This window comes from Nipponia nippon, unplaced genomic scaffold (assembly GCF_047370975.1).
Source record: "Nipponia nippon isolate SJK-2023a ecotype South Korea unplaced genomic scaffold, ASM4737097v1 scaffold_4, whole genome shotgun sequence".
In the NCBI taxonomy this organism is placed as follows: Eukaryota; Metazoa; Chordata; class Aves; order Pelecaniformes; family Threskiornithidae; genus Nipponia; species Nipponia nippon.
Window position 1 is genome coordinate 73,452,938 of NW_028262358.1, and position 26,790 is coordinate 73,479,727.

Here is a 26,790-nt window from a genome sequence, read left to right on the forward strand (position 1 = left end):
AACTCCTTTCAAGCAGTGACAGCATTAAGCAGGCTGAGACTAAAAGGAAGTTAGTGGTAAGTGCTATCATGCCAGTTATAGCTTATAATGCCATGCAGGTATTTTGCTGCAGTTTGCAGCAAGAAGCACATTATCAGCTGTATGGCAAATTGTAGAAATCAATTTTGTATGTTATTTCTGAGAGAATTTTCCAAATGGAATATGGCAAATGCTTCTTAAATATGCTAAACCTCCTGGCTACATGGCAAAATCGTATCCTTCTGTTACAACATGAAGAGGACAAAAAAATCCAGAACCCATTTTTATTTCAGCGTGTCCTAGATTTATCCTCAGGGTGTTGCACGTATACATGTGGTTAACATAAACATATTTTACAGTTGACCCTCTCTAACAATATAAAGACAATTTTCATCAGCTACAAGGACCCAGCTTCCTGTTAGGTATCTCTAGGAGTGAAAATAACCTAATTCTGGGAACAAAAATCTAACCTGTGTTTGGGCATGTACTGGTTTTGATGAGTGACGTTGAGAACAGGTAGGCATTTATATAATCTAATATAAAGGTACATGTGGCAACAATCGGGGTTTCTAGGTACTTTTAGAGTCTCCAATAAATCAAGAAACCTTGGTCAAGACTTCTAAAATGAGTGCAAGGCCCTGTATATTGGAATTTCATGTCAGCTGAAGAAACAGTAACCTTTTGTGTAACTGATACACATCCCCAGACTTGGATATATCAGACCTCAATTTCTAACAAGTGTGAACCGCTATATAAACGTGAATATAAGAAAGCTGTAGTTACTGGGTAAGTACAGATGTGATCATGTTAACTTTCTGTATTTCCTCCTCCTGTGTTTGTAGCTGTGCTGAGGCAGGCAGAGAAAAGCGCTGGTAGATCTTAAACTGAAATTTGATTTGGATGTCAAGCCATTTATGTAAAACCCCAACTACTTCCATCTTGCACAGCATGCCTTAATTTTGGAAGAAGTAATTGCTATGCATACTGTGAAGTATGCTTTGAACTTTTAGAATAAGGATACTGAACAGCAACAGGGTCAACAGAGCCCACGCACTGTCAGGAGCACTCCTGGCTCTGCAGCAGCCTGAGGCCCGGCTGCAGCCACCTGCTGCCTCAGGTACGCCATGGGTGGGCGGGGAGGCGGGCCGAGGCTGAGGTACCGGCCCCACGGCGGCGGGAAGCGCTCCCGGGGCACCCGGGGGGAGGCTGAGGCGAGCCGCCGCGACTTACTCCCGCGCTGAGCAGGAGAAGGGCCCGCTGTTTTCCAGGCACGGGGCTCGGCCGTTGAAGTAGGGGTTTCCTGCTCCCCGCCGGCCGCCCCGCCATAGCCCCTGCTCGGGCGCGGCCCCCAGCCCGTTGCCGCCATGCAGCGCCGGGCCCGCACCGGCCTGGAGGGGGCGGCCCCTCCGCGCATGCGCCAGAGGGCTCCGCTGAGGGGCGGGGAGCGAGCCCGACGCCCGCCGGCGGACCGTACCACTGCGCGGCGTGGGGGTGGGCGAGGAAAGAGCTTCCTCTAAGAATTCTCTTATGAGGACTCCTCGCTGGCTTCTTCCTAAGTGTGTGTGTATGAATACGCAACAAGGGCCGGGAGAAGCAGGCGAGAGCCCGTGCTCCCTCGCATGCGTTCTCTCCGCCTCTTTCTCTCCCTCGCCTCCCCCGGCGGCGGAGAATTGGGCGCGTCCCGCTTGCTCCCCCCTCCCGCTGCCGATGGTCGGGCCCGCTCGCGCTGCCCGCGGCCCGGTGTCGCGAGTTCCCGCTCTCCCGCGTCCGCCTTCTCCCGCCCCCTCCCTCCCTCCCTCGGTGCCGGCTCGGCGCTCGCCTCGGCCTCCCGCTCCCTCCCCCCGGCCCCGGCTCGGCCCCGGCGCGGCGGCCCTATGGCGTACAGTCAGGGCGGCGGCAAGAAGAAAGTCTGCTACTATTATGATGGTGAGCGGGGCCGGCGCGGGAGCGCGTGTGTGTGAGTGGGGGGAGCCCCTCTAACGGCCGCTTGGGGCGGCCGGCCTCCGGCCCCCGCCATGATGGGCGCCCCCTCCCCTGCGGAACGAGATCCCTCCCGGCTCTAGGGAGACCCCGGCCGGGGGTCCCCGCCGCCTCCACCTGCGCCGCCGCGCCCCGCTCCCGCCATCGGCCCTGCGCACTCCCGCCCCGCCGCGGGGCTGAGCCCCCGGGGCCGCCGGGTGAGGGGGACGCGGCGGCGGCGGGGGGGGGGGTGTGTGGTGGTGGTGGTGGTGGTGGTGGGGTTGGAGCCGGGCACGGTGCGGGTCGGGGAGCTGCCTGGCCTGCCGCGGAGCGGCTGTGGGGCCCGGCGGTGAATGCTGTGTCTATTGTGTCGTCGTCCGTCCCCCCCCACAGCCCCCCCAAAAAAAGACGAAAAGTTGAGACACTCCCCTTCATCCGCTAAGCACAGAGGCGTTGGAGTCGCTGCCGTGTCTGGCTCCTCCCCTGCAAAAAAAGTCTAGGCCATGTGTAGCTTCGGCACCTGGTGATTCTTGCGCTGAGGCCTTCCCCTTCCTTTGGCTTTCATACAAGGTCTGGTGTGCGGAGGGGGCAGGGGGGCTCTGCCCCCCCCCCCCCAAACGAGCGTGCATCAGAGTGGAGGTTTGGCTTCCACGAGCCTCTCCTCCAGCACAACACGAAAGTTGCATGCGTAGGTGTTTAATAGTGAAATTTGAGTTGCTTGCAGGCCTTTTAAGTTTGCACGCTTGTCTGATGAGGGCACAGTGACTTGTGATCTGCATTGTCAGTCACGTTGAAAAAGTACCTAAAGCTTGTGCTTCGTTTCAGATATTTGCAGCAACTTGTTTGTGGTTCTCTCTGACCACAGCAGTGAGAACTTTTAGTTTTCTTCTTGAGTTTGCATTTGTTTTTCCTCTTTTGTACTGGAAGAGTAAACTCGTTGGTCAGTTTAGTTAAGAGATTTGGTTGGGGGCTTTTTTGTTTGTGTTTGGTTTTTGTTTGTTTTTTTTTTTTAATTGCCTCCTGTTGTAACAATCTAACTTGGCGTCTGAGACTGGTATTGGTAGTAGCCAGGAAACGGAGGTTGAGGCTGTTTTGCTGTAGTGCTTTGGTGTTTTCACCATTTTGGAAATGAATGGCTAAACCCCCTAAGATATCAAAGGTGTCTGCTGCTGTGGCAAATCTACCATTCTTTAGAGATGGCAGACCTTGTGGGGCCTGTCTTGTTTTTTTTTACCACACTAAAGGAGGCAGAGTGGTGGTTGCCGCCCCCTTCTCTTTGTTGCTAGCTCTGGTTCTTTGTTCAGCCTAAAGGGGAAAGGAGGCCCCTGTTAGGGATAATTTTGGTGAGGCTGGGATCTTACTTTTCCTGTGGAAGAGGAATCACTTTTTGCCTTGTTGAAAGGAAGACTGCAGTGATAGCTTAGAAGCTTTCTCTCTGCAAATGTTTGCATGGTTTGTTTTTTGTTTTTTGTTTTTTTTTTTAATCAATATGCTTTTTTTTTTTTTTTTTTTAGATAAAGTCAGGTGACTATGGTTTACTAGATATCGATGTCTTCGGTTTTTCTGTGATCCCTGGATTTTGATACTCTGTGCTAGTGTCAGGCTCCCCTAACAGCCAAAACACTGTACTAGTGAAGAGGAGGGAGAACCTGGAGAAGGAAGAAGTTTTGCGGTGGCAGGATAATGGCGACTTCAAAGCAGTTGTAGCTCATATCTTGCTTGAATATGTAGACTAGGATGCATGCAGTTAACAATAATGTAGAGAAAGGAGTATCTGTTGTAAAAGTGGTTTAAAAAAATTCTTTCTCTGTGACAGAAATGAACAGCTTTGGAATGTTTTTGATGTGTCTTATTTTTTATTGCCAAGGCCAACAGTTATTTTACACTTCTTTCGGAAATAGAGTTATTAGAAGAAATTTTAGCGTTAATAGCTGCAGTACGTATTTCTAATGCTAATTTGTCGTCATCTGGCAATTCTGAGTATTTTGTCACTGCGTTGTGCCAGCAAAGTCTTGAATCAAAGTGAGGGGAGTGTTCGAAGCCTTAGATAACTCAAAACCAAAAAATACAAAGATACCTCAAGCATACAACTGAGGTAGTGGTGTATCTCCAAGCATGTCATAACTGAAGTAAATGACCTTTTTTTTGTCATAGTTGTCCCTCCACACATACTTTCACTCTGTTTCTTTAAATGTATACACTGAAAAGTGTTGAAAAGTACTAGAAGCATATATGTGTATCTTTTGAGATGCAATAAATTCCTACATGCTTTTTGTGAAGCTCAGTGTGATAGTCATCTAAAGATGCTTTTTTAAATTAGCCTGTCACTTACCAAGTTTTCTCAAAGTGTATTGCTGTTAATGTTTTCTGATAATTAACAGTTTTAATAGCCTTCACGCTATACCCAAAACTAGTAAACTTTGGTTAGAAGAAGCTTGATTTCATTTTCTGCAGTTTGTTTGTAATAGACTGTCAGCCACATCCAGAATTTACATTGTTTGTGATCACGCTCAGGTCAGGAATTTTATTTAAATTTGAGCCGGTATACTACGGGAAGAACTAAAAATGTACAAATTAAAATACTTTGGTCATCTTATCTGAAATATTTTTAATAAATGCTTCTAGTCTTAATATATATATATATGGCCATAGCTTAGCGAAGTCTGTTGCTCACACTGCTTAGAACCATGCTAAGTATGGAAGGATATTGTAGCTTTTATTTTAGCCTCTTACCATGTGTTTTCAGGTTGTTGCCACAGTCTTGCAGCGTGTGGCTCAGGTAGTTCAGTGGCCTCTTCCAAAATAGGTACATGTTGTACAGTTGCCCATAGCAATGAGGGCAGGACCCAAATGGTCTTTCCAACTCTGTGCTCCTGTACAGCAAACCACAGTTCTAGAAAATCACACAGCAACTAGCATGGCTACAGTTAATAAGCGTATTTATTCCATGCTTGTGCAGTAGCAGTATTGTTGAGATTGCTTGTGCGTAATTTAATGTGGGTGTTCAAAAGGCTCTACCTTCATGAAAAATTTGAGAGATCTGCATCAGAATGTGGTTGGTTCCACCCATAAAGACGAGACTAAACCTGTTTTAATAGGGCAGAATGCTACTATATTCAGACATTGTTTTAAGTATGTTAGCACTTCTAGTTTAAGTTCATCTTATCTGCAGATGTAAGCTTTAACTGAAGAGTGTTTCACGGAAATTCATCAATGCTTTGCACAGTGGCTTCCAAATACGGCAGTGGTGTCCAACCTCTGCTCAGGGCTCCAAAGTCAGAACTTTGCTAGTCTTCTGCTGTCTGCTTAATTTTTCAAAACAGCAAAACCCATAACCCTTCAGATGTTAGTGCAGTAGTTTTAGGTCTGTTTGAATAGCTGTTTCTTGGATTGATCAGGCATTGATGATCTTTTTTACATTCATCTTTAAATGAGTTTGCCCGTTAGTGTTGCAGAAGTCAATCCAAATGTAACTAGAGCTATTAAGATTTTTTTTTTGTGTGTGTGGTTTCCATTGTAGCGGTTGGGTTTCTGCACTTAGTGCAGTTCTGAAATACCTCATGATTCCATGGTAACCATACTTAAAATAAGCAGAGATAGGGTCAGTGTACATAACATTTTATCTGTAGCAAAGTTACAAAGTAATGTAACTTCCAAGTTACAAAGTATCAAAAAAGTAAACATCATATCTTGCCTCTTTGTTCAGGCCATTAAGACTGTTTTGTAATGGGTTAATTTAAAGGTGTTATTTTTCTAGATATCTTAGTAACTAGAGAGACTAATGGACTTTTGGGGGAGACATAGCAGCTTTTGTTAGTCGGTTGTGTGTTTGTCAGACATAACTGAAGTTCCTTTAGGGCATGTAGCCTCTTGTATTTTTCTGTGTATTAGAATATTTAACATCTGTAGACCTTGCTGAAGTCTCAGATAGAGAATTGTGTCTAAAACTTTATGTTCATCGAAGGAATCATGTGGGTTTATTTTCATTTGATAGCTCTCTTCAGAATTTACGTGAGTAACTTGCATGAATTGAGAAGTAATTTTTTTTTTTTAATATATTTGAACTCAGAACATGACAGTGTATGTAACAACTTAATTTTCAGGTAGGTCTTCTGGTCATTTGTTTATTGCATTTTGCACCACATGGTGAACAGCGCAGGACAGTAAACTGGTGCTAGCATTAAATTGGCACTCGGTTCGTCTTGTTTTAGTTAAGGACTCAACTTTTCAGAGATCATGTTTTTACTTCTCAATGGGAACCATTTAGCTGATATCTTTACTGGTATAAAACAGTAAATTTCAGTCTTTGAAGCCTTGCTGTGAAAGATTAATAAATTTGCCAACTTTCTGCATATACTACTTTGCATTTTTTCCCTCTGCTTCCTCTTTCAGTTATGTTCTTTTCTTTTGCACTTTTCATGTGCACCCGCACTGATGAGTGATATAAAATATGCTTGTAACACTACTATATGATTTTTACCTTTGTATTGACAAGTTTAGGATCAAACTCATACTATCTGCAATACTAGTCGTGCACTTGGCCTCACCGTACCGATTTCTCATAGATACACATACTCTAGTCAGAGTTAGTCTGGCACTAAGTGCAGAGCTTTTTAGCTCCATCAGTGGGGGAGGTGTCCCATCCCTGCACACACTAGCTCTGGTACACCTTGCTTTTCTTCCCAAAGTACTCCAGTAAGGCTGTGTTTATGAAGAAGAGAGATACAGGTTTCAGGATCAGTGGATGGAGTGTATGTACCAGGAAGGGCACATTCTCCTTCACTGGGTAAAGGAGGAGTGACTTCTGACACCTTTGCCTTCACCACAGGATGATGTCTCCAAGATGGCTCCACTTTGTGATGTGATGTTGGCTGGAAATCAAGGTGCTAATGAAGAAAGAGGAACCTATTGCATACCTTTTCCTTCCCTACCCCTGCCAACATACAAATTGCAACAGTCCCTTGAAACTTAATGGGCTTTTCGTCCCTCTGAATTTTTTTTTGAGGCTAATGCCAAAACCCTTTTTTGTTGATGATGCTAAGACCTGAAAGATGTAAATGATATTGCCTGTTGCTAAAGTGTATTATATTGATATGTATTGTTAGTCATTACTGCTGACCTCTAATATGGAAGGATCAATATGCTTCTGCCAGATATTCACCCACAGATCTTCTATTTGATTAAATAAGCTCCCATTAAATTTACCAACTTGCCAATTCTTTTAAAAGTTCTCCTTTCTGGTAAAAAATAAAATGAAACTTAAAAGGTATGCTTAATTTATTGATGGATTTTTTTTTTTTAAGTGTACACTGCAGTGTATGGTATGTAGAATATGCTTAATTGATTAAGTTCAGTATATCAAAGGATATGTTGCAAGCATGTTTGGAAAGCTTGTTTATTTTTTTCTTTTACGTGAGGGAAAATAACAGAACTTACGTTTTACATAAGTTAAAAAATCATTCTTAATTGTCTGCTTCCTTATCCATCAGCATTCTGAGTGATAATGACTATACAAGCTGCAGTAGTTAAAACTGAAATGACCTGTTTAAAAAAAAAAAAAAAAGGTATGAAATACATACACATTCTTTAAGCCACAAATGCATTTGGAATGAAGTTTCCTCAAAAGCATCATGTTATTGAAAGTCACTATTGTCTTAAAAATATCAAAATTTTAAGCTATTACTAGCTTGAAGCTTTGTAAATCTGGGACTTAACAGTAACGTCATAAAACAAAGTAGGGCTCATAAATGGTTCATTTTCATCTTCCAGTCATTAATTTCAAAGAGCTGTGATAGATCTTTCCTAAACACCAAATTTGTAAGGTACTGTTTTGTAAAATGCTTGGAAATGTTTTTGCTCGCAGGAATGAGTGTGGTTATGCTCTCTTAATACCTTTTGCTCTTGACCTGCATGTGGACCAAAAGTGCGGGGTTGCAATAAGTATCTGCAAGACTCTAGATGTTAGTAACTGACAAGAAGTGCTAATCTTCCACTTAAATAGCTAAGGTAGGAGTAGGCCCAGGTTCTTCAAAGTTCTTAACTTAATGCTAAAACTTGGTATTTCCATTGTTGTGGGATGGCTAAGAGCTGGGTGTTGAGCAATTGTTTTTCTAGATAACTTCATCTTACATTACCTTAGGTTATATCTGTTTTCCTAACTGTTCTTAGTTTTCTCATCACTTTGAAAGCTGGATTTTTAGAATGCTTTGAGACTTCTAATCTTACTGTAATGCTTGCTTTTCTTGGTAGTTGGTGATGCTACTGCAAGCTGACATTTTCCCTTTCTCCTGAGCTGGAGCTCATGTTGAAGAGGTGAAACTAAAGCTGTTTCGTAGCAGTGCTGCTTCTTACGTCTGACTACCAATATTTGTAAAATAGTATGACATTGTGAAAATAGTATTTCTTTTGTTCCCAGTGGACAAGGCAGAGCACGTTGGAGGATGTGAAAGAAAAGTAAAAATTTCAAGAAGGCAAAGTTCACTAATCCTACCAGGAAATTTGGTCAAAAAGAAAACAGGCGCTATTGCGAAGCGTTGTTATGAAATTCTCCAGCTGAAAGCCATTGACAACTGGACATACCTTTTAGGCTTGTCTATGTTTCCAGAAACATACGGACTGTTAGTTCTATTTAAAATGGTTTGTCTTGGGAATGTCAGTGTTCAAAGTGGAGGCGTGTATGTTCTAACAGTACCCGAGCTGGGGAGAAAACTTAACTAGCCCATCGTAGCAGCCATTCTTTTCTTGGAATTCAGTGTCAAATTTATTTTAATTGTGAGTCTAGTCGCTCTCCAATTTGACAGAGACAGGCTAATTTGGATTACAAGGTTCTGTTAAACTACTGTGGATCCCTAGCAGCAGGTGGCTGGGGAATGTTTCTGCATGTGGTTGCAGCAATGGATCTGAAGCTAACTTCTGGAATGTAACTGCTACGGTTGGTAGTTAAGGGCAGGCTGAGGATGGTATCTTAAAATCAGCTCCTGCAAAATGGTAGGTTTTGCTACAGCCTCTGTTGTGGTATAATGTGGCTGTGTCATCAGTAGTTTCTGCTCCCCTCTTAACTCCAGTTTTGTGTCCCATTACTTTATTCTTTAGTTCTTGCCCACTATTTTCTTCACTCTTGATTTGAAACCACTTCTTGTGGGCATCTTTGCTCCCCTACTACTGTCTGCTTGTAGTAAAGGTGTTACATTTGGCCTCCTTTTTGCCCTCTGCTTCTGACATATGACCTAGGGTTTTTTTACTTGCTTTCTTCTGGGAATGATTCTTCTAAGTAGCAATGAAAAGTTATTTTGTAATATGAATAGCTATCCATTTGTGTAATATTGACAGGTGATATCGGAAACTATTACTATGGACAAGGGCATCCAATGAAACCCCATAGGATCCGAATGACCCACAACTTGCTGCTAAATTATGGCTTGTACAGAAAAATGGAAATTTACGTGAGTATAAGCAATAGAATGTCCACTGAAGCATTTAAGTTATTTTTAAAGGGCTTCAAGTATTCTCATAGAAATAAATGGAGAGAAGTGGAAGTAGAAAATACTTAAATAGTGTATTCAGAAATGTGTACTTAGAAATGAAGCGGTATTTTATAACTGGTGAGGATTGCAGATTGTTGTGTCTGGAAGAAGTGGAGCCCCAATAGAGACTTTTCACCAGTATTTTTATGATTGGGGGGGTGGGGTGTTGGGGGGACATTGGGGTAACTGCACAAAGAATTAATCAATTTGTATACTAACAACGGAGTAGTCCTTGCTTTATGTAAAACAGCACTACTGTCAGTTTCATTGTTCTTCCTTCAAAGGAGATCAGATTTGTTTCAAGTTGTCTGTTTTAGCCAATTGTTAGCTGATTTTGCAGAGCACTGATTATTTCTCTAACTTTTTGTTGTTACCAGCGACCCCACAAAGCTACTGCTGAGGAAATGACCAAGTACCATAGTGATGAATACATTAAATTTCTCCGATCAATAAGGCCTGACAATATGTCTGAGTACAGCAAGCAAATGCAGAGATGTAAGTGTCAACATTAGGCTAAATCTATGTGTACGTGCTTCAATGGTTAGCATTATTTAAAGCTAAATATTCACCAATACAGAGGTATGAACATGGCTTAATGGTGTGGGTGGGTTAGAGAAATACTGTAACATGGGTAACATGTGCCTGCCTTTAGCTACACTAATTTTGGGACTTTTTTATTAAAAGCAGACATATTGGCAAAATGTTCTTTAAGCTTATGGAAGGATTTTTGCGCCCTCCTCCCCCCTTTCACAGGGTGTATTCTAGATGCGAAATACTACTTTCTGTAGGCTTAATGCACAGGTTAAACTTTAGTTGTGAGCTGTTTGCAAAAGCGTCTTAAAATCTCTTCTAATGTAAAATCTTTCTGAAAAAGAATGGCTTTTAGAAGAGTAGAGAAGTAAAAATCAATGTGTGAAAATGTGTTTAAGTCAAGAAAAGGAGTTATTCCTGTTGGAGGGAGATTGTAAGAATTGTACATTATTTGATGCTCACCCTTGCTATTAATTTATTTCTTTAATTATAGGTATAAGCTCACAGTACTGTTAGGAGTGCAGGTTGTCAGCTGTTCTATCAATTTAAAAGGCAGTATTGTAACCTCTTTATGATGCCTTATTCTCAGCAAATTATTTTTCCAAGTAATTGTGCATTCTTTAACATGACCTACGTTAATCAGCACTTCTTCAAAAATCTAAAAATGATCCAACTAACTCCTTGTTAAGGAGGAGACAAAGCTTCCCATGGAAACTAAAAAGAAAAAAAAAAAAAAGGGGAAAAAAAGATAGTTTGGAGTCATCTTGGATTATAAAGCGCTTACATTGTTTTCAGTGTTTAAAATTTAGCCTGACAAAAATGAGGGGGGAGGAGGCATAGTTAAAATGCTGAATGAGCTATATGTTGCATCTGTATGTGTTATTCGTGCATATAGCAATGGTGTTGGAATGGTGTTTTTGAGAAGTAATATGTTTCTTACAGTTAATGTTGGGGAAGATTGTCCTGTATTTGATGGCCTGTTTGAGTTTTGTCAGCTGTCAACTGGAGGCTCTGTTGGTAAGTATACGTTGTTTGCCAGCTATTTTGTAGCTTTATTATGTTTATCTCAGCAACTTAAACTTTGATAGTATATTTAAAACTGAAGCAAATACACATTTTTTAATAAAGAAATAATAATCATACATCGGTTACTTGACATATCTCATATTTGACAGTCTGTATCTCAGTATTCGTAAGAGATCAGATCTAGGATCAACTTATTTAAAAAATAAGATACTATTTCACATAACAGATTTAAAGGCCTTCAGAAGTTTCTGACTGCATTTCCTTTCATTATTGTGTATGCCTTTTTACAGCTGGGGCGGTAAAATTGAACAGACAACAGACAGACATGGCTGTTAACTGGGCTGGAGGACTTCACCATGCCAAGAAATCGGAGGCATCTGGTTTCTGTTATGTCAATGATATCGTGCTTGCCATCCTTGAGTTACTGAAGTAAGTTTATGATGGGAACAAGATAAAATTATAGAAAGTGTCAAATTCAAGTATTTAAACGTTTGAAGATATGGATTGTTATTATTATTTCAGTGAGTTTTCGTAGCCCATGTTGAACTCCTACAGTTTCAATTAAGAAAACTCCAAGCTCTGCCCCGTTTGGCTTCAGCAAGAACTTTAAAATAAAATAGAGGCAAGCTGAAAAGATAACTAATAGGAGATAGGTTTAAAACAGATATTTAGAAGTACTTCTTTACACAGAGGATAGTGAACTTCTGGAACTTCCTGCTGCAGGAGGCTGAAGGAAGCAGACGGCAACAACAGTTTCAAAAAAGGCATTAGACATAATCATGGACAAGAGGTCTGTAAATGGATGTTAAAGATCCAAGCAACAACGCAGCCTGTAAAATGCCATATGCTGTAATTCTAGATGGTGTGGAAATGCTTGGGTAGCAGACTTCAGAAAATGGACAGGCTTATATGCTTTCCGTAAATGTTAATCTCCTATTGCTACTCATGGCGAAAGAATAGTGGGCTAGATGGATCACTGCCCTGACCCCTTAGGGCAGTCATTATGCTTACAATTATACACCCATTTGGTTTCTCAATATGCCTGCTTGTTTCCTATCATTTGAGTCGTTACTAAACCAAACAGGAATATTCAGGGAAGATCATGCACGAGCTTCCTTGGATTGTTACATGAATTAATGCGGCTGTTATGAATAAATAATAGCTGTGCAGCTGTGACTGCAAAATAAAAAATGAGAGGAGTAATGAAAAAATGATCATATAATTAACTTCAAGCAGTAATGCTTCACTAAAATTTCAAATCCAGAGTGTTACTTGTACTACTTCAGGGGACGGTATCCTTTCTAATAACACATAAATCTCATTTTTTACAAAAAATATTCTAGATATTTGACTCTTGTGAATGGAGCAGCTGAGTCTACTGATGAGGGACGGGGGAAGCAGCTGTAATCTGCAAGTGATTTTAAAGATGGGAAAAGTTTCTAAAGACACTAATAATATTAGCATTAATAAAGACATTCATTTTAATGTACAGCATGTATTCACGATCTGTTTCTACTGTCTAAGAAAAGCAATATGATTTTCTGTGGTCCAATCTTTAATTTTTTAGCTTAATGTACATGTGAAGGAAGGAAGCTTTCAAATAGTTATGGGTTATGTAACCGTAGGAATCTGTCCTGTTCAGTGTCTTGTTAAGTGAACAATCTTAGCCCACCTGAAGTTATGGCTGCTGAGACTTACATTGTATAGCATTATGCAAAACATGATGAAAATGCATCTCCTGAAGTTGATAGACTTCGTTCTTTGCTGAACAACATAGAATTTAAGGGATGCTTACTGTTGTTTCCAATGCTCTGAGGCTTCAAACAACTCGTTTCTTTATCCATCTCAAATAAACTGATCTGAAGCTTGCAGTATTTAAGGAAATACTAAGCAGTAGTGTAATAATTTCACGCTAATAGTAAGTGTGATACACTTGGAAATAAGAATGTGCCTATCTTTACAGCTTGCAGAGGTGAAGAAGCAAAGGTCAATGGAAAACAAGTATTTAAATTTATTTTTGGCGGGCTTATTCCTGCTCCTGGCACTATGCTGTTCTAAGCGTGCACTAAGAGATGTTTTAGTGCAGACTGTGTTGGTAATTATTGAGAAGGCAGAAAGAAATGCCCTGTGAAAGGGGCGAATTCAGCAGATGTGAACAACAAAGTGGTGTGAACAGAAACACAAGGTATAGCTCTTACAGAGTGAGGCAACTTGGGGTAAATACTAAATATGTTACATACTTAAATTACTTATTTTGATGAAGATAAACTTATTTTCATTATTATCCGAACTGTACTGAGAATTCTAAGACCATATGGTCAGTTCAACCAAAATCATCAAAATTATCATGATCTTGGATTTTAGCGTTCGGTTGGGTTTTTTCATTAGGTTTTTCCTTGTTAGGTATCAGTATATTATGAACATAACAGATAATGATGATTTCTCATACATGATTCTCTTTCTAGGTATCACCAAAGAGTGTTGTATATTGATATTGATATCCATCATGGTGATGGTGTTGAAGAAGCATTTTATACCACAGATCGTGTCATGACAGTATCATTCCATAAGTACGGTGAATATTTTCCGGGCACAGGGGACCTTAGGGTAAGGTTGAATATGAAATATCATTAGGTGACAAATACTCTCATATTCTCTTCCTTGTAGATACTGTTTTAGTACTAGGTTACAACAGCTATGTCTAGTAATAATATACAGCAGTAAGTTTTCAGAAAATATGTTAGAGTGATAGATTTGTTGAAGAACCTTAGAAAAAACAGGATAGTGGGGAAGTAAATTATTCACTTCTACACAAAATCAACACCACCACTTCTGGATAAATTGTCTGAAATTTTACTTCAAATATATAATTAGTTTAGTTCACTCAGATTTTAGAAATGTCTTTAGGAAGACAATGTGGTATATTTATAATGATTATCTGTACATTTCAATTCTGCACATACAGTGAAAAGTAGCTGGAGATCACATGGCTTCAAAACTTATTTCAAGTAATAACTTTATGCCAGAGCTTTAATAGTCACAAAGCTTCAGTTACAACTTGAATTTACTGTGTTCTATTTGCCTAGTAATACAGTTGTCTTGGTTTTGGAATATTTCTTATGTCGTAAAGTGTGTTTTGAGCTCTCATGATGCTCACTGCTGAAAAACTTCAGCATACCCCACAGACAATTTTGTACTAAGCCTTATACCTAGCTTTGAGGGAGGGAGCATTGGCCTGTGAAGAATTATCATTTAAGCTGTTGTAGAATCTCTGGCAAAGCTGAGAATGGAAACTAATTTTCCTGTCCCTTCATATTAATTTTAAGTTAGTCATTCCTCGTGTTAGACTCTTGTCTGTCAGAACAGGACGTTGTTCCACTTCACAACTTGAAAGAGTATTTCAAGTATTAGGAATAATATATTCCTAGCTTCGAACTCTTAAATTAAACCTCTTTTTATCAGAGGCACTCCCAGGATAAGTCACTCCTCTGGTATTAGCAACTTTGTTCATTAGTTTGTACATACAGTTAGGAATTTCTTTAAAAAAAAGTAAACATTTCTAAAAAGTTGACCTACAAAAATGCTGTGTTGGGAAAGAATTCACTGTTTTCCTACTATCTTTAAATTGATTCCAGAGATGCAGATATTTGTGTTTCTGCTAATATTCCTGGAATGTGTGCTCCCCAGTGTGCTGATGATACCCAGAGGACACAGGAGTAAATGAAAGTTGAGCTTTAAATCAGTGGGGTGCGAAGCATTCCATTCATTGTGGTTGTTGGAGCTGAATATTATTATGGTTGTTAGCTTTTTGTTAAACTGCCTTTTAAATTGATTTAGGTAGAAATCAGGTTGGCAATGTTTTTATCCGTGTGGTTTAACTTGACTGGCCACAAGGTGGTAGTGGTGCTTCAAACAAAAAGCAGCTCAGACCAGAATGTTTATAAGGAGAAGCTGTTGTTGCTGAATTTGGCTAGAATTTTTTTTTGAAGGGTGAGATATCTTGGCTTTTTAGAAACAGCACTTCCCGTTGACAGAGAGGTTTATGGATTCTTCACCTCACCACACCCAGGACAAAGAATTTAAAGATACGCAACTGAAATAAATAGAAGAATATTATATGTTATTGGGATTTGTTTAGCACAGTGTCAGTGACAAACAGTACCTCAGGCATGGTAACTTTTATTCTGTGCTGCTAGCTAGTATTTTGAAATGAGCATTGTCTGCATACAGACTTCAGCAGGCTTTATTGCAATTATTGCATCCCCATAGGAGAAAAAAAAAACATTAGCTTTTTCTTAACTCCAGAGCTAGCAAAGCTAATTGAACTAAAGGGAGAACTAATTCTCTGAAAAGTCAGTGTTCCTTCTGGAGACCACTATTGTGCTGCTTGCTTCTATTCAACTCGATTTGCAGTTGCTGGTTATTTACACCAACTTTAACAGCCAAATATTATCTTTTTTGTTTTTGTCAGTGGGCTCCATTCGAGCTTGTTTCTGTAATTCTTTAGTTAGTTGGTCTAGTTTGCTGATCAGGTTATGCTTATTTGATCATAGAATCATAGAATGCTTTGGGATGGAAGGGACCTTTAAAGGTCATCTAGTCCAACCCCCCTGCAATGGGCAGGGACATCTACAACTACATCAGGTTGCTCAGAGCCCCATCCAGCCTGGCCTTGAATGTTGTCAAGGATGGGGCATCTGCCACCTCTCTGGGCAACGCGTTCCAGTGTTTCACCACCCTTATAATGAAAAATTTTTTCCTTGTATTCAATCTAAGTCTATCCTCCTTTAGTTTAAAACCATTACCCCTTGTCCTGTCGCAGCAGGCCTTGCTAAAAAGACTATCCCCAGCTTTTTTGTAGGCCCTCTTTAAGTATTGAAAGGCCACAATAAGGTCTCCCCACAGCCTTCTCTTCTCCAGGCTCAACAGCCCCAGCTCTTTCAGCCTTTCCTCATAGGAGAGGTGTTCCAACCCACTGACCATTTTTGTGGCCTTCCTCTGGACCCGCTCCAACAGGTCCATGTCCTTCCTGTGCTGAAGACTCCAGAGCTGGACACAGTAAAATGTTGTTTATGCAGGAACAACTCATGCATCAGCTGATGATTTTGTGATTGCAGCTCCATCAATGTATAGCTGACTCTCACGGAGTCTAGTTCGCTGCATTCATCCATTTTCTACTGAAGGTATTGTGCAGTCTGAACTTCCAGTGTCCTTAGTAAGTTATTTGACTTTCTACACGCTTAGATTATAGTATTAATCTTTGTCTTATATATACATAGATAGGTCAGTTGAGACTGTAGTGCTATGTAGAGGCCCAGGTTCTGTAAGGAAATTTGATACATTGATGAGTGGGCAACTACGAGAATGCTATATTGTTTCTTTAGTGTTTATAGCCAATACAAGTATGGGTTACAAAAAACATCCATTGAGTAGCTCAGGCTGGAAACCAATTACCAAGTTTTGTGGGAAATTGTGTGAACATTTGGCTTTTGTATGTTTTAAGATGAGATCGATTTAATGATTTTTTTTTTCTTTTTTTTTTTTTTTTAAATCTGGAAAGTAAGGCACTATCGCCTCAAAAAGTCAGCATCTGAAAGCCTAGGTGATTCACTTTCGGAGATTCTGGATAACTGTCATGCTCCAAATCAGCCAGGGTTGAGTTCAGCAGGGGTCTTCAGTGTCACTAATCTTGCAATACTATGAAATATTAATAATATGCTGGAATTAAAAAAAAAAAAAAAAAAAAAGCCAACCATTAACATTGTACCTATGCTGCATTGGGCCATTTGTCCCTGTCTTCCCCCTTCCCCCAAAAGATAGTTACTGGAAGTGACACATTACTGTTGCATTCACTTCTAAGGAGGCTTTGTTCAGGAAGAGGACAAAGTCCATGACTATTTCAATAGCTAATGTTGAGAAGTTTAGTATTTGTATTGCTGGGCCATCCTACTGAGGACTTGCAGTTTTTCAAGGATGTTGGACCTGAAGTGTGCTCTTTCTGCAGAGCTGCTCTTTGATAATAGTTTACAGACAAACTGCACAGGTTAAATCTCACTGTCTTTCCTATTGTACCTTTATTAGTGACAGAGAACTGCTCTCTAAACTGGATCGGTTTCTGTCTGTCTTGGTGATGAGCTAAAGGGAAGAAATGGGAGTGTGTGGCAAGCAGGGATCTTTAGGTTTTGAGCTGATCATCAAAACAGAAGTGGGTGGATTCGGGGTTTAACAACTTTTTTCGTGAATAGTTTGGTTTTTTTTTTTAATACATATGTTGCTGAGGAAGCCTGGTAAGATAGACTACTACAGTTCCTGCCTTGTCACGTGGTGGAACTGAAAATAATCTGCAAGTTCATTTTTTTTGTTTAAAAAGTCTTAGTTTCTTCAAGGGCACCTATAAGTGGCCTCCAATTGTTTTGGGTTTTGTTGGGTTTTTTTTCCCTTTTCTCCCTTTAGCTGGAGCTAGTTCTTCATCCTATGCTTGGAGCAAAGAATATGGTTTTAAAAACCTTCTTAAATCTAAATCTTCTGTACAGCACTGAAAACATACATATCGCCTTGCTCTTCTCAGTTTTCGTGCTTGTTTTTGCTTAACTATTTTTACCAGGCTAAACTGATCAGTTACGTTTTGTCTTTTTGTCTTAAATCTTTGAATTAAAAAATCAAGTGTACTTACTGCAAATTTAGTCTTGGTGTACAATTCCTACACTCCAAAATGATTTTATGGGAGAATGGGAATCAAGTAAGGTACTTTGCCTCTTTTCCCCTTACAGACATGAATAATGGTACAAAATAGCTGAGCAGACTTGTATAAACTTTTTTCCCATGGTACCATCATGTGCTTCCATGTTTGTAATAAGGCATTTGTCATCTTTGCTTATAGGACATTGGTGCTGGAAAAGGCAAATACTATGCTGTCAACTTTCCAATGAGGGACGGTATAGATGATGAATCATATGGACAGATATTCAAACCAGTGAGTACCTTTTTTTTTTTTTTAAGCTCTCTGGAAAGATACTAGTTTCATTTTGTGGATTTATTTTCATAATGTGAATTAACAACTTGCTGTTTTATATTGATTATAGATTATATCCAAAGTAATGGAGATGTACCAGCCCAGTGCTGTGGTATTACAGTGTGGAGCAGATTCACTGTCTGGTGACAGGCTGGGATGCTTTAATCTTACTGTTAAAGGTAAGCAGAACAGTGTTTGTTTGTTGTCTGTAACTTTTTATTTAATAGAAACGTCTATCCTTCATACTATTTTTCAAGACACTTGCATGATGAGGACTGGAGTCACAAAGATTCTGTTCATTACTATGATTAATCACCTCTTTCTTTGCTATACAGGGATGGCCAAAAGAAACCCAGAAGTTGCGTCTTTCTTTCTGTCCATCTAAAAAAGTTAAGAAGCTTGGTTTTCCATGTTCTTCCTAGCCACTCAAGTGATTCACTTTCTTCTATGCACAGGCTTTCTGTAGCTTTAATCAATGTTCTGGAATGACAGGATAACAGTCATCCTACTGCAACACTTACTATGATGGGCAAATAACAAAACTAGTGGTTCACTTAGGACTACAGATACTAAACATCAAACACCTTGTTGGGTGTAAAATAGGTATTACTGAAATGAAAATACTCACTACATTGTTAAATTTATAGTGGTGTTCGTTATACTGAGCCTTATGTTAACATTCATTAACTTTTATAGAATTAATTTATTTTAGTATTACTTACATTTCTACCCAAAAGCGTGATTCTCAAAATTGGGATGAGATGTTAATTTAGCAAACCTTATTCTTATTATTTTGTTATTTATTTATTATTTTGTTATTTATTTAAGTGATAAAATGTTAAATGTATGTTGAACTCTTGCTAAGCCTTGAATCCAGCCTGTCTGAATCATTCATTTTCTGGGTTTTCTTGGTTTTGTGTTTTCTTAATGAGGCAATTAGAGTTTTGTAGGCAACAAAATGCAGTGTAGTATCTGTTGGGTCTGCAGTGTTTCAGGGTTCTTTTCTTGATTTGCACCAGGTGGCAAAGCTACTTCAGTTGCCCATACAGCTCAGATTTTTTTCCATCTTACATATCTTGGAAACCAAGAGAGCTGCTGCCTCCTACAGATGCCTTTCAGTATGCTGTATCTCCCTGGAGTGTGTACTGTCTTGGCACCAGTTCACTCTGTAAGCAAGACTTAGCAACCTCTAATACAGGTTCAAATTTAGAAGTAGAAAGGACTGAGTACTGATTTGCTGTTTTCCCTTCTTCCCCCTTTGCATTTGACTGAGAATTTGTCCCTAGATTTGTCACTGTGTTTTGACATCAGTTATGAAAAGACAAACCACTAAACATTCTAAGAGCATTTCAGAACAGCAGCAATAAACCATCATACAAAGTCTCTGAAGACTGGGGTGGATAATGTTCGATGTGTTTTGTACATTTCTTATCTGTAGATCTTGATTTCTTGTGAGGTTGTGCTTAGCTTTTGGGGGAGGCAGTTCTGTTTTACTTGAATCAACTCAGTTCTCACTTGATAAGTGTGACTGCATATGTCTGATTAAATAGTTCATTATATATTTTTCTGTTTAATAGATATTTTGCATAGGTTGTCAATTCTCTTTGTGTTTGACAGGTCATGCTAAATGCGTGGAAGTTGTAAAGACTTTTAACTTGCCATTGCTGATGTTAGGAGGAGGAGGATATACTATTCGTAATGTTGCTCGATGCTGGACGTATGAAACTGCTGTTGCCTTAGATTGTGAAATTCCTAATGGTAAATATTAATACCCAAATTAATATTTTATTAAGAAATAATCATGGGAGGGTTTAAGTGAACTGAGAGAAAATATTTCTATAGCTAACTGTAATGCATCAGTTTAGAATAAACTATCTAGAAAGCTATTGTTAGGAGTTAGCCAATAATTTTTCAGTAGCTTATGCACCAAATAAACTTAAGCATTTGGGGCTTTTTTTTTTATGCCCTCACAAAAGCTTTAAATGATTGGGTCATTTTTGGAAAATTCAAAACATGTAAAACTTATGGAACCTTATTTGTAATTATTTTTAGTATGAATGTCATCAGTATGATAGAATATATACTGCATTTTGATTGTAACAGCATAGACTTGTGTAAGCTGGGCACCATGGACATGGTATTCACAAGAAATAAATGAGTACGCAAGTGTCCATTTTACATAGTAAAACAACTTTTTTCATTGTATCTATGACTTAAAAGTAACTATGAATGTATATTGACTTCCACTCTTCCATTTGACTCAGTTTTGACTACACAAGCTATGTTAAAAACAATTTAAAATAAAAAAAGCAACAGTAGACTTCTTTCAAATAGTTGAAGAGTGAAGTAATTTCTCTGAGGAAGATCCCCAAAGATCCTACACTCCCTTTATTTCTGGCCAAATATACTTCTGGACATGTTTTTGGAATGCCTTTTTATAAAACTGGTATTTGGACTGGTTTGTTGCACATCAGTCATTGGCAGTTTTCATGTTGGACTGCAACTTTTGCTGATAACCTTTTGCTATTCATGTGTCTCTTGCTGGATTCATAGTGTTTCCATCTGATTTCAGTGGAATGCTGCTGTCAGTGAGAAAAGAATATTTGGACAGTACCTTTCAAGATGTATATTTTCCATCTTGCATGTCACTATCTATTCTTTGTCAGCCAAAGCTTTTGAAGAGACAGTAGTATTTCCTTATCTTGGGACTTTTTTCCATTAGCATGTCCCATTCAATGGATATATATGAAGTTTTTTTTAATCTTTTTAACATCGCTCTCAACTTTTTGGGTCCCTGTCATCTTCAATCTGTTCTGAGAAAGAGCAGTGCATTTCTACATGTTGCAATAGCAAGTTAATCTTCCTGTCTCCTTTCTATCCACCTAACAAGATCATTTATCCTGTAACAATCATAAATGAAGAAACAGAGCAAAGAGTTCAATTAGAAGTGGATTTCAGTGTCTTATTTCTTAAGTGTTCTAGGTTTTTTAGATTTCTGTTACTTTATCAGGGAAGATACAGTCATATTCAATATAAAATACTACTGTTTTCCTGCATATGAAGTCTTCATTGACTTTATTTTGGGGATTAGATGTTCCAGTCATGGGACTATTACTGTGAAAATACAAAAAGCAGAGGAGGGGGAGGCGGGGAATGGACTGACATCATGGTGTCACTGAACCACTGTACAGCACTTATCATGGATATCGAACTATCTGTGGTCTTCAGCCTAATGTATTATACATTTTACTGAAGGAATATTTTGAATGGTTCACTTAAACCTTTCAAACTAGACTAACTTTGAAAACAGCTGTAAGAAATCATCAGTTGATCTTCTCTTCTGCAGAAGTAGCATTTTTAATTATTTTATCAAATTTGTTACTTATGTTGTTCCAGTGTATGTTCTAACATGATTGCAGTAGAACTTTCTCTTGCTCTTTGTATTTTGCCAACAAATTTAAGTTCACCTATTGAATAATTTAGAGGAAAAACATTGCACAGTTCAGGCACTACTTAAGTATTATTGCTTATTTGAGTGCTTCAGGTTTGATAGTTCTCTAACTAAAATCCTGTCAAAATTACTGTTGTATTTAAAATGTTTAAAATCTTTTTTAGGTTACAAAGTTGTCTTTTGTGTTTTGGTTTACAGAGCTGCCATACAATGACTACTTTGAGTATTTCGGACCAGACTTCAAGCTTCATATTAGTCCTTCGAATATGACTAATCAGAATACACCAGAATATATGGAGAAGATCAAGTAAGTAGGGATTACCTTATCTATCAAGTAGGTCATGTGGATCACAGTTCTCCTATATTGTTAGGCAGTTTTGAAAACTGTATGCCTTTCTTTGTTTTACACTAAAAATAAGTACTGAATAGATTTGACATATTTTTCATTTCTGTCAGAAGAGGTACGTTTTAAAAGTCTGTTCCTACAACAGTGTGTATGCTTATGAAGTCCTGTGACTATAAATATGAACATTTAAGACCCAGCTTGGATTTCTACTTTTTCCAGCCACTAAAGAGACGACTGTTTTACTTGGCTTCCCATTCTAATTTTGTAGAAAGTTTATCCTGTCAGGAAAGAAGCTGGTATGCTGTGATGATTAGGATTTCTAATTCTCAGCCCCATGTCTAAACATGAACTGAGATTGTCATTGTTTGTAGCTGTCAGCTGTGAAAATAAAAAGTCACATGTGAGCTCGGACATCCAAAACTGTGGAAAGGTAGTGATATGTGTGCAGGCGATTGAGTGACTGTGGTTTGACAAATCCACAAGGTTTGAGAAGTGCTCATTGCCAAGCTATAGCGGGTATGTGTTTTTAGCCTGTTCCACTTCTGATACTTAGTTTATTCCTCCTCACATCCTGAAGGTTTGATTGTAAACAAATATGTTACTTCAGGGATGGAGTAATGCATACATACAATCAATTCTGTACTCAACTGATAAGAGATGGTTGGTTAGCCTAAAGTACTCTTTACCGAGGCTTGTCCCTGCTCTGGGTTTAAAAGAATAAACCCTCACTCCTGCCCCAAGTTTAACAGGCTGTTAACGGTGCACAGGAATTCTTTTGGTTACTAAAAATAGCTGAATAAAGATGTGAAACTAGCTGTACAAGTTTGCCAGTACTGCTATAACTTGTAAAACTGTCAAATTGCAAAATTCAGCAAAGCAGTTAAAATACTAATTTTTGAAGTGGGTAGTGTATAGACTCTGATTGGTGTTCATAACACATAAATAAATCGCAATCAGCTGAAAGGGTTTTATTTTTTAATAATGTGTAAGGGGGGAAAAAAACCCCACCTATTCTTCATTGATGTAATTCTACAAAAATTCTCTATAGTAATAGTGCTCCAGCTGGTGATCTGCCAGGCTGCTTGCTTTATATTGTGTATTGCTGAGCTCTCGTGGTGTGAGTGGGCTGCAAAACTTGCTTGCTCTTTAACACATCCCTGGGTACGGATTGTGTGTGTTCTGTCAACAGAGATACAATCTCACATCTTAGTACTAGCACCCACAAGAAGAGCAATGACCCATCATTTCAGAGAATCCTCCTTCAGTTAGTTGTATGCTCTCACAGAGACCTAACCTTAGGGAACTCCCTGGATTGGCAAAACTGGTTTGTCAGGTCATTTGTTTTGAACAGAGGCAGAGATGGCAAGGATTCCAAAAAAGCAACAGTTGCCATTTAGCTCTTCAAATTGGGCAGAAGGATACTGAGATAGTTGTTACAATTGCTAATATTTGATGTTTGCCACAACTTTCTCTCTACTTGGACTTCTTTGGAATGGTAGTTTTAAGTTCCAAGAGAAGTCCAGTGTCCTTCCTCTTCCTGCACGTGGTGCTTTGGAGTGTGGGGTCCATCCATATCTAAGCATCAGGTTGCTTAGAGGAGAGAACTTCTCTGTGTTCTCCCTGAAACAGCCAATAAGGAATCTTATCCAGATGGATTGCTTTTGACCCTGAAGTCATTGCTGCGTATAGTGTGGAAGTCTTCATGCTTTAAGTGTCTGGCTTTCTTTCTAAGAAACTAGAGGATAGTTTATTATCCTACTTGGTAGCTTCTTATAAACAGAGTAATACTGTCACTCGGTTCAGCCCATATGGGCAGTACTTGTGCTGACTCTGTGGGGAACTGAAGATTGAAGTTGATTGAAATAAGTGTTTAAAAAGTTCAAAGAAAATGATGCTCAAGTACACTGTGGATACTCACGATCTATTAGGGATGAAAAGCTTTCTGAACTTGGCATGTTCCCCCCTCCTTTTTTTGGTTTGTTTTTTTGGTTTTGGGTTTTTTTTGAAAATGAAACAATGACTCTAAAGCAAAGCAGGTTAACTTTGAAGACAGAGTTTTCAGAATTAAATACAAAATTCAAGGAAATGCTACTTCTGTGTAGTAATAACTTTCCTTGTCTGTTACTTGCAGGCAACGCTTGTTTGAAAACTTGCGCATGTTACCTCATGCACCTGGTGTACAGATGCAGGCCATTCCTGAAGATGCTGTTCATGAAGATAGTGGAGATGAGGATGGAGAAGATCCAGACAAACGCATTTCTAGTAAGAAATATCTTTTCATGATAGAGCATGTCCAAGTCGTCTTTTTAGATTTAATTGTTCACAACCTTAGTCCTAGTAGTGCAGTACTGGAAGATTGGCAGTTTCGTTTCCTGAGTAAAAAAATTTGCCACTGGTCTGCCAGTTTTGCTGTTCTTGAGGTGGCATCTCTGCACAAATCTGAGCCTGTGAAAGGGGTCTAAAGAAAAACTAAAAGAACATGGGTTTTTGCATCTTATGAAACAGTCTGGCTATTTCAAATCTAAAATAGATACTCCAGAAGTCTCAGATGAATTGTAACTAAAGGAATACAGGACTTAGCTTCTATCTTTTGCTATTCACAAAAAAAAATAATGTTCCCTATTGATGTAAAGTGAGGTACTATGTTTCCAAAAAAAATTTTTTTTTTTTGTTGTGAGAGAGAGGTTTTCCATACTTGCAACACTGCCCTTCACTTTATTACTGTTAGCCTTTGTATGGACAATGAGTTGTTCTTCAGCTATAACTAAGAGTTTTCTGCTACATTTAACCTTTTTTCATGGCGATTGGAGTAATTCTATAACCTCTTATTGGTGCACTGTCCATTTTCTGAACTGTTGAAACCATAATGTTTTCTCCTGTGATTTAGTTTCCAGTATTTGAAATTCATTTGATACATGTTAAAATACTCACACCCTCCGCCTGTGTCTTTGTAAAGCTATTTTCGGAAGGTCATTGTGAGAGTCCCCGAGTATCTTGAAAGATAGTATTTTTCATCCATGATTTAGTTCATCAGCATTAAATGATTATAGTATATTATTACTCATTCTTAATTTGATAGTTCCTTTTTATTAGGCCTATTGTAGTTGACTTTATGCTCAATTAATTTCATAATTCTAAATCCTAGTTCGAGCATCTGATAAGCGCATAGCCTGTGATGAAGAATTTTCAGATTCTGAAGATGAAGGGGAAGGTGGACGACGAAATGTTGCAGATCATAAGAAAGGAGCAAAGAAAGCCAGGATAGAGGAAGACAAAAAAGAGACAGAGGACAAAAAAGCAGGTAGGACTCTGCTGTGATTTCATCCTATAGTTTAGAACTGCAAATGTCAGTTCTACCAGGAGAAAGATGCGTTTTCTGTTACCAGTTATTTAGCTGTCGAGATGATGATTTATTTTTTCCATCATATTTAAAGCATCTATTTTAAATGAATCAGTTTCAAGATACAGCTATTCACACTAGAACAGTATTTTCAGCCAAGGGTTATTGTTGCTTCCCCACAAGCTTGAAATGTTAGAGCCAGGAATTTGTATAGCTAAATGAAAATAGGGGTAAAGAATTTTCTTGCTTTAAATACATTAGACAAAGAATTTGTTCCTGTTTGTTTTTTGTGGGGTGAGCCAACCAGTTTTCTGTGAAACAGAAGCTGGGTAGGGTTCTGGAGTTAATGTAATTCCAAGGACTCTTGACTTTTCCAAGAACAGGCTTCATCTTAGGGCTACAAGACTGCCACATGGAACTTGGAGGAGATCCAGGTCTCATTACTGCATGCCATCATTATGGCCAGTCAAGAGAGGCTTGCCTTGAGGTATTTTTGAATCACTTGGCATTGTGCCCAGATCACTCCTTTGGATGGATGCATTTAACACTGTGTGTTAATATGTAACCAGTGACTTCTTTTAAAAGCTTGTTCCCTCTGGCTACACATATATAAAAAAAAAAAAATATAGCTTGGTCATGCTTTTTTCTTCTGAAGTCTTTTACGGCTTTCTTGCATCTTTTGGTATATCTAAAATCTTGCTGTTTTTCAGATGTTAAGGAGGAGGATAAATCCAAGGACAGCAGTGGTGAAAAGACAGACGCCAAAGGGTAAACCCTAATTAATTAATAATGAATGTCACCTTTTTATAATATTTTAAATTAATAAACACTTTTCAAAGTATTGATTTCTGTAGAGATCACTTTCAATTCCTCATAATACTAGATATTTTAGACTCATGACAATAGTAATTCAAAATTGCATTTCTAAAACAGTTAATTGAAAAAATGAAACAACAATTTCTTTTTGCCTTTGTACAGAGCAAAATCAGAACAGCTCAGCAATCCTTGAACAAAAGATAGCCTCTCATCAGTTGCAGAACATAATACTAGAGTTGGAGAATACCTAAAAGAAGAAAAGTTTTCGTATTGAGAGAGACTGCTGATTTCATTTTGTACTATTTGGCATGGACCGTATTTATTTTCAAACGGCTTTGTTCTGGTTTTTGGCAAGTTGTATCGTGAGTTTTCTAATTATGAGGCAGAAATTCCTTTCTTCACCATGCTTTATGTAATAGTATTTAAAAATGGATGTGAGTTATTATGTTAAATGTCTAAACTGATCTATTAAAGTAATTTGCCTTTCCTGAGCTGATTTTACCTTTTTTGTAATTTTATCTTTATTAAAAAAAAAAATTGTACTTTGTTGTCTTTTGTCCATCATTGATCTTCAAAGAGGAAAAACTCCATATAAGTTAAGCAGACTTACATTTATCTATGAGTAGCTAGTGGATTTAAATGGACAGCTGGCGAACACACAAGTAGAACTGTGTTGCTTTCATCGACTCCACATTTCAGTGGTTTCTGCATGGGGTGCAAACAAATGTACTGGAATACAAGTACATGAAATTTGAACAGGCTGAATAA

At 38.8% G+C, this 26,790-nt stretch overlaps 1 protein-coding gene across 2 annotated transcripts; it reads left to right on the top strand.

Moving 5' to 3' along the window:
- The first annotated feature begins 1,720 nt into the window (after positions 1–1,720).
- HDAC2 (histone deacetylase 2) lies at positions 1,721–26,564 on the top strand. 2 transcript variants are annotated; one of them, XM_087775543.1, is made up of 15 exons: positions 1,872–1,944; positions 6,806–6,860; positions 9,307–9,419; positions 9,878–9,995; positions 10,974–11,048; positions 11,348–11,486; positions 13,523–13,664; positions 17,938–18,030; positions 18,140–18,248; positions 19,687–19,827; positions 21,719–21,827; positions 23,998–24,128; positions 25,012–25,167; positions 25,917–25,974; positions 26,185–26,564. In XM_087775543.1, exons 1-15 carry the CDS (start codon positions 1,939–1,941, stop codon positions 26,213–26,215), a joined length of 1,476 nt encoding a protein of 491 aa, XP_087631669.1. In that variant the 5' UTR covers positions 1,872–1,938; the 3' UTR covers positions 26,216–26,564. The 2 variants fall into 2 exon arrangements, with proteins under 2 accessions (XP_087631670.1, XP_087631669.1); XM_087775544.1 differs by lacking the exon at positions 6,806–6,860 and having other exon boundaries at positions 1,721–1,944.
- Positions 26,565–26,790: the final 226 nt, after the last annotated feature.

Coding starts and splice junctions, on each gene's coding strand:
- HDAC2 (XM_087775543.1), top strand. Junction 6,861..9,306: donor GATGTTGGCTGGAAATCAAG/GTGCTAATGAAG, acceptor TAATATTGACAG/GTGATATCGGAAACTATTAC. Junction 11,487..13,522: donor GCCATCCTTGAGTTACTGAA/GTAAGTTTATGA, acceptor TTCTCTTTCTAG/GTATCACCAAAGAGTGTTGT.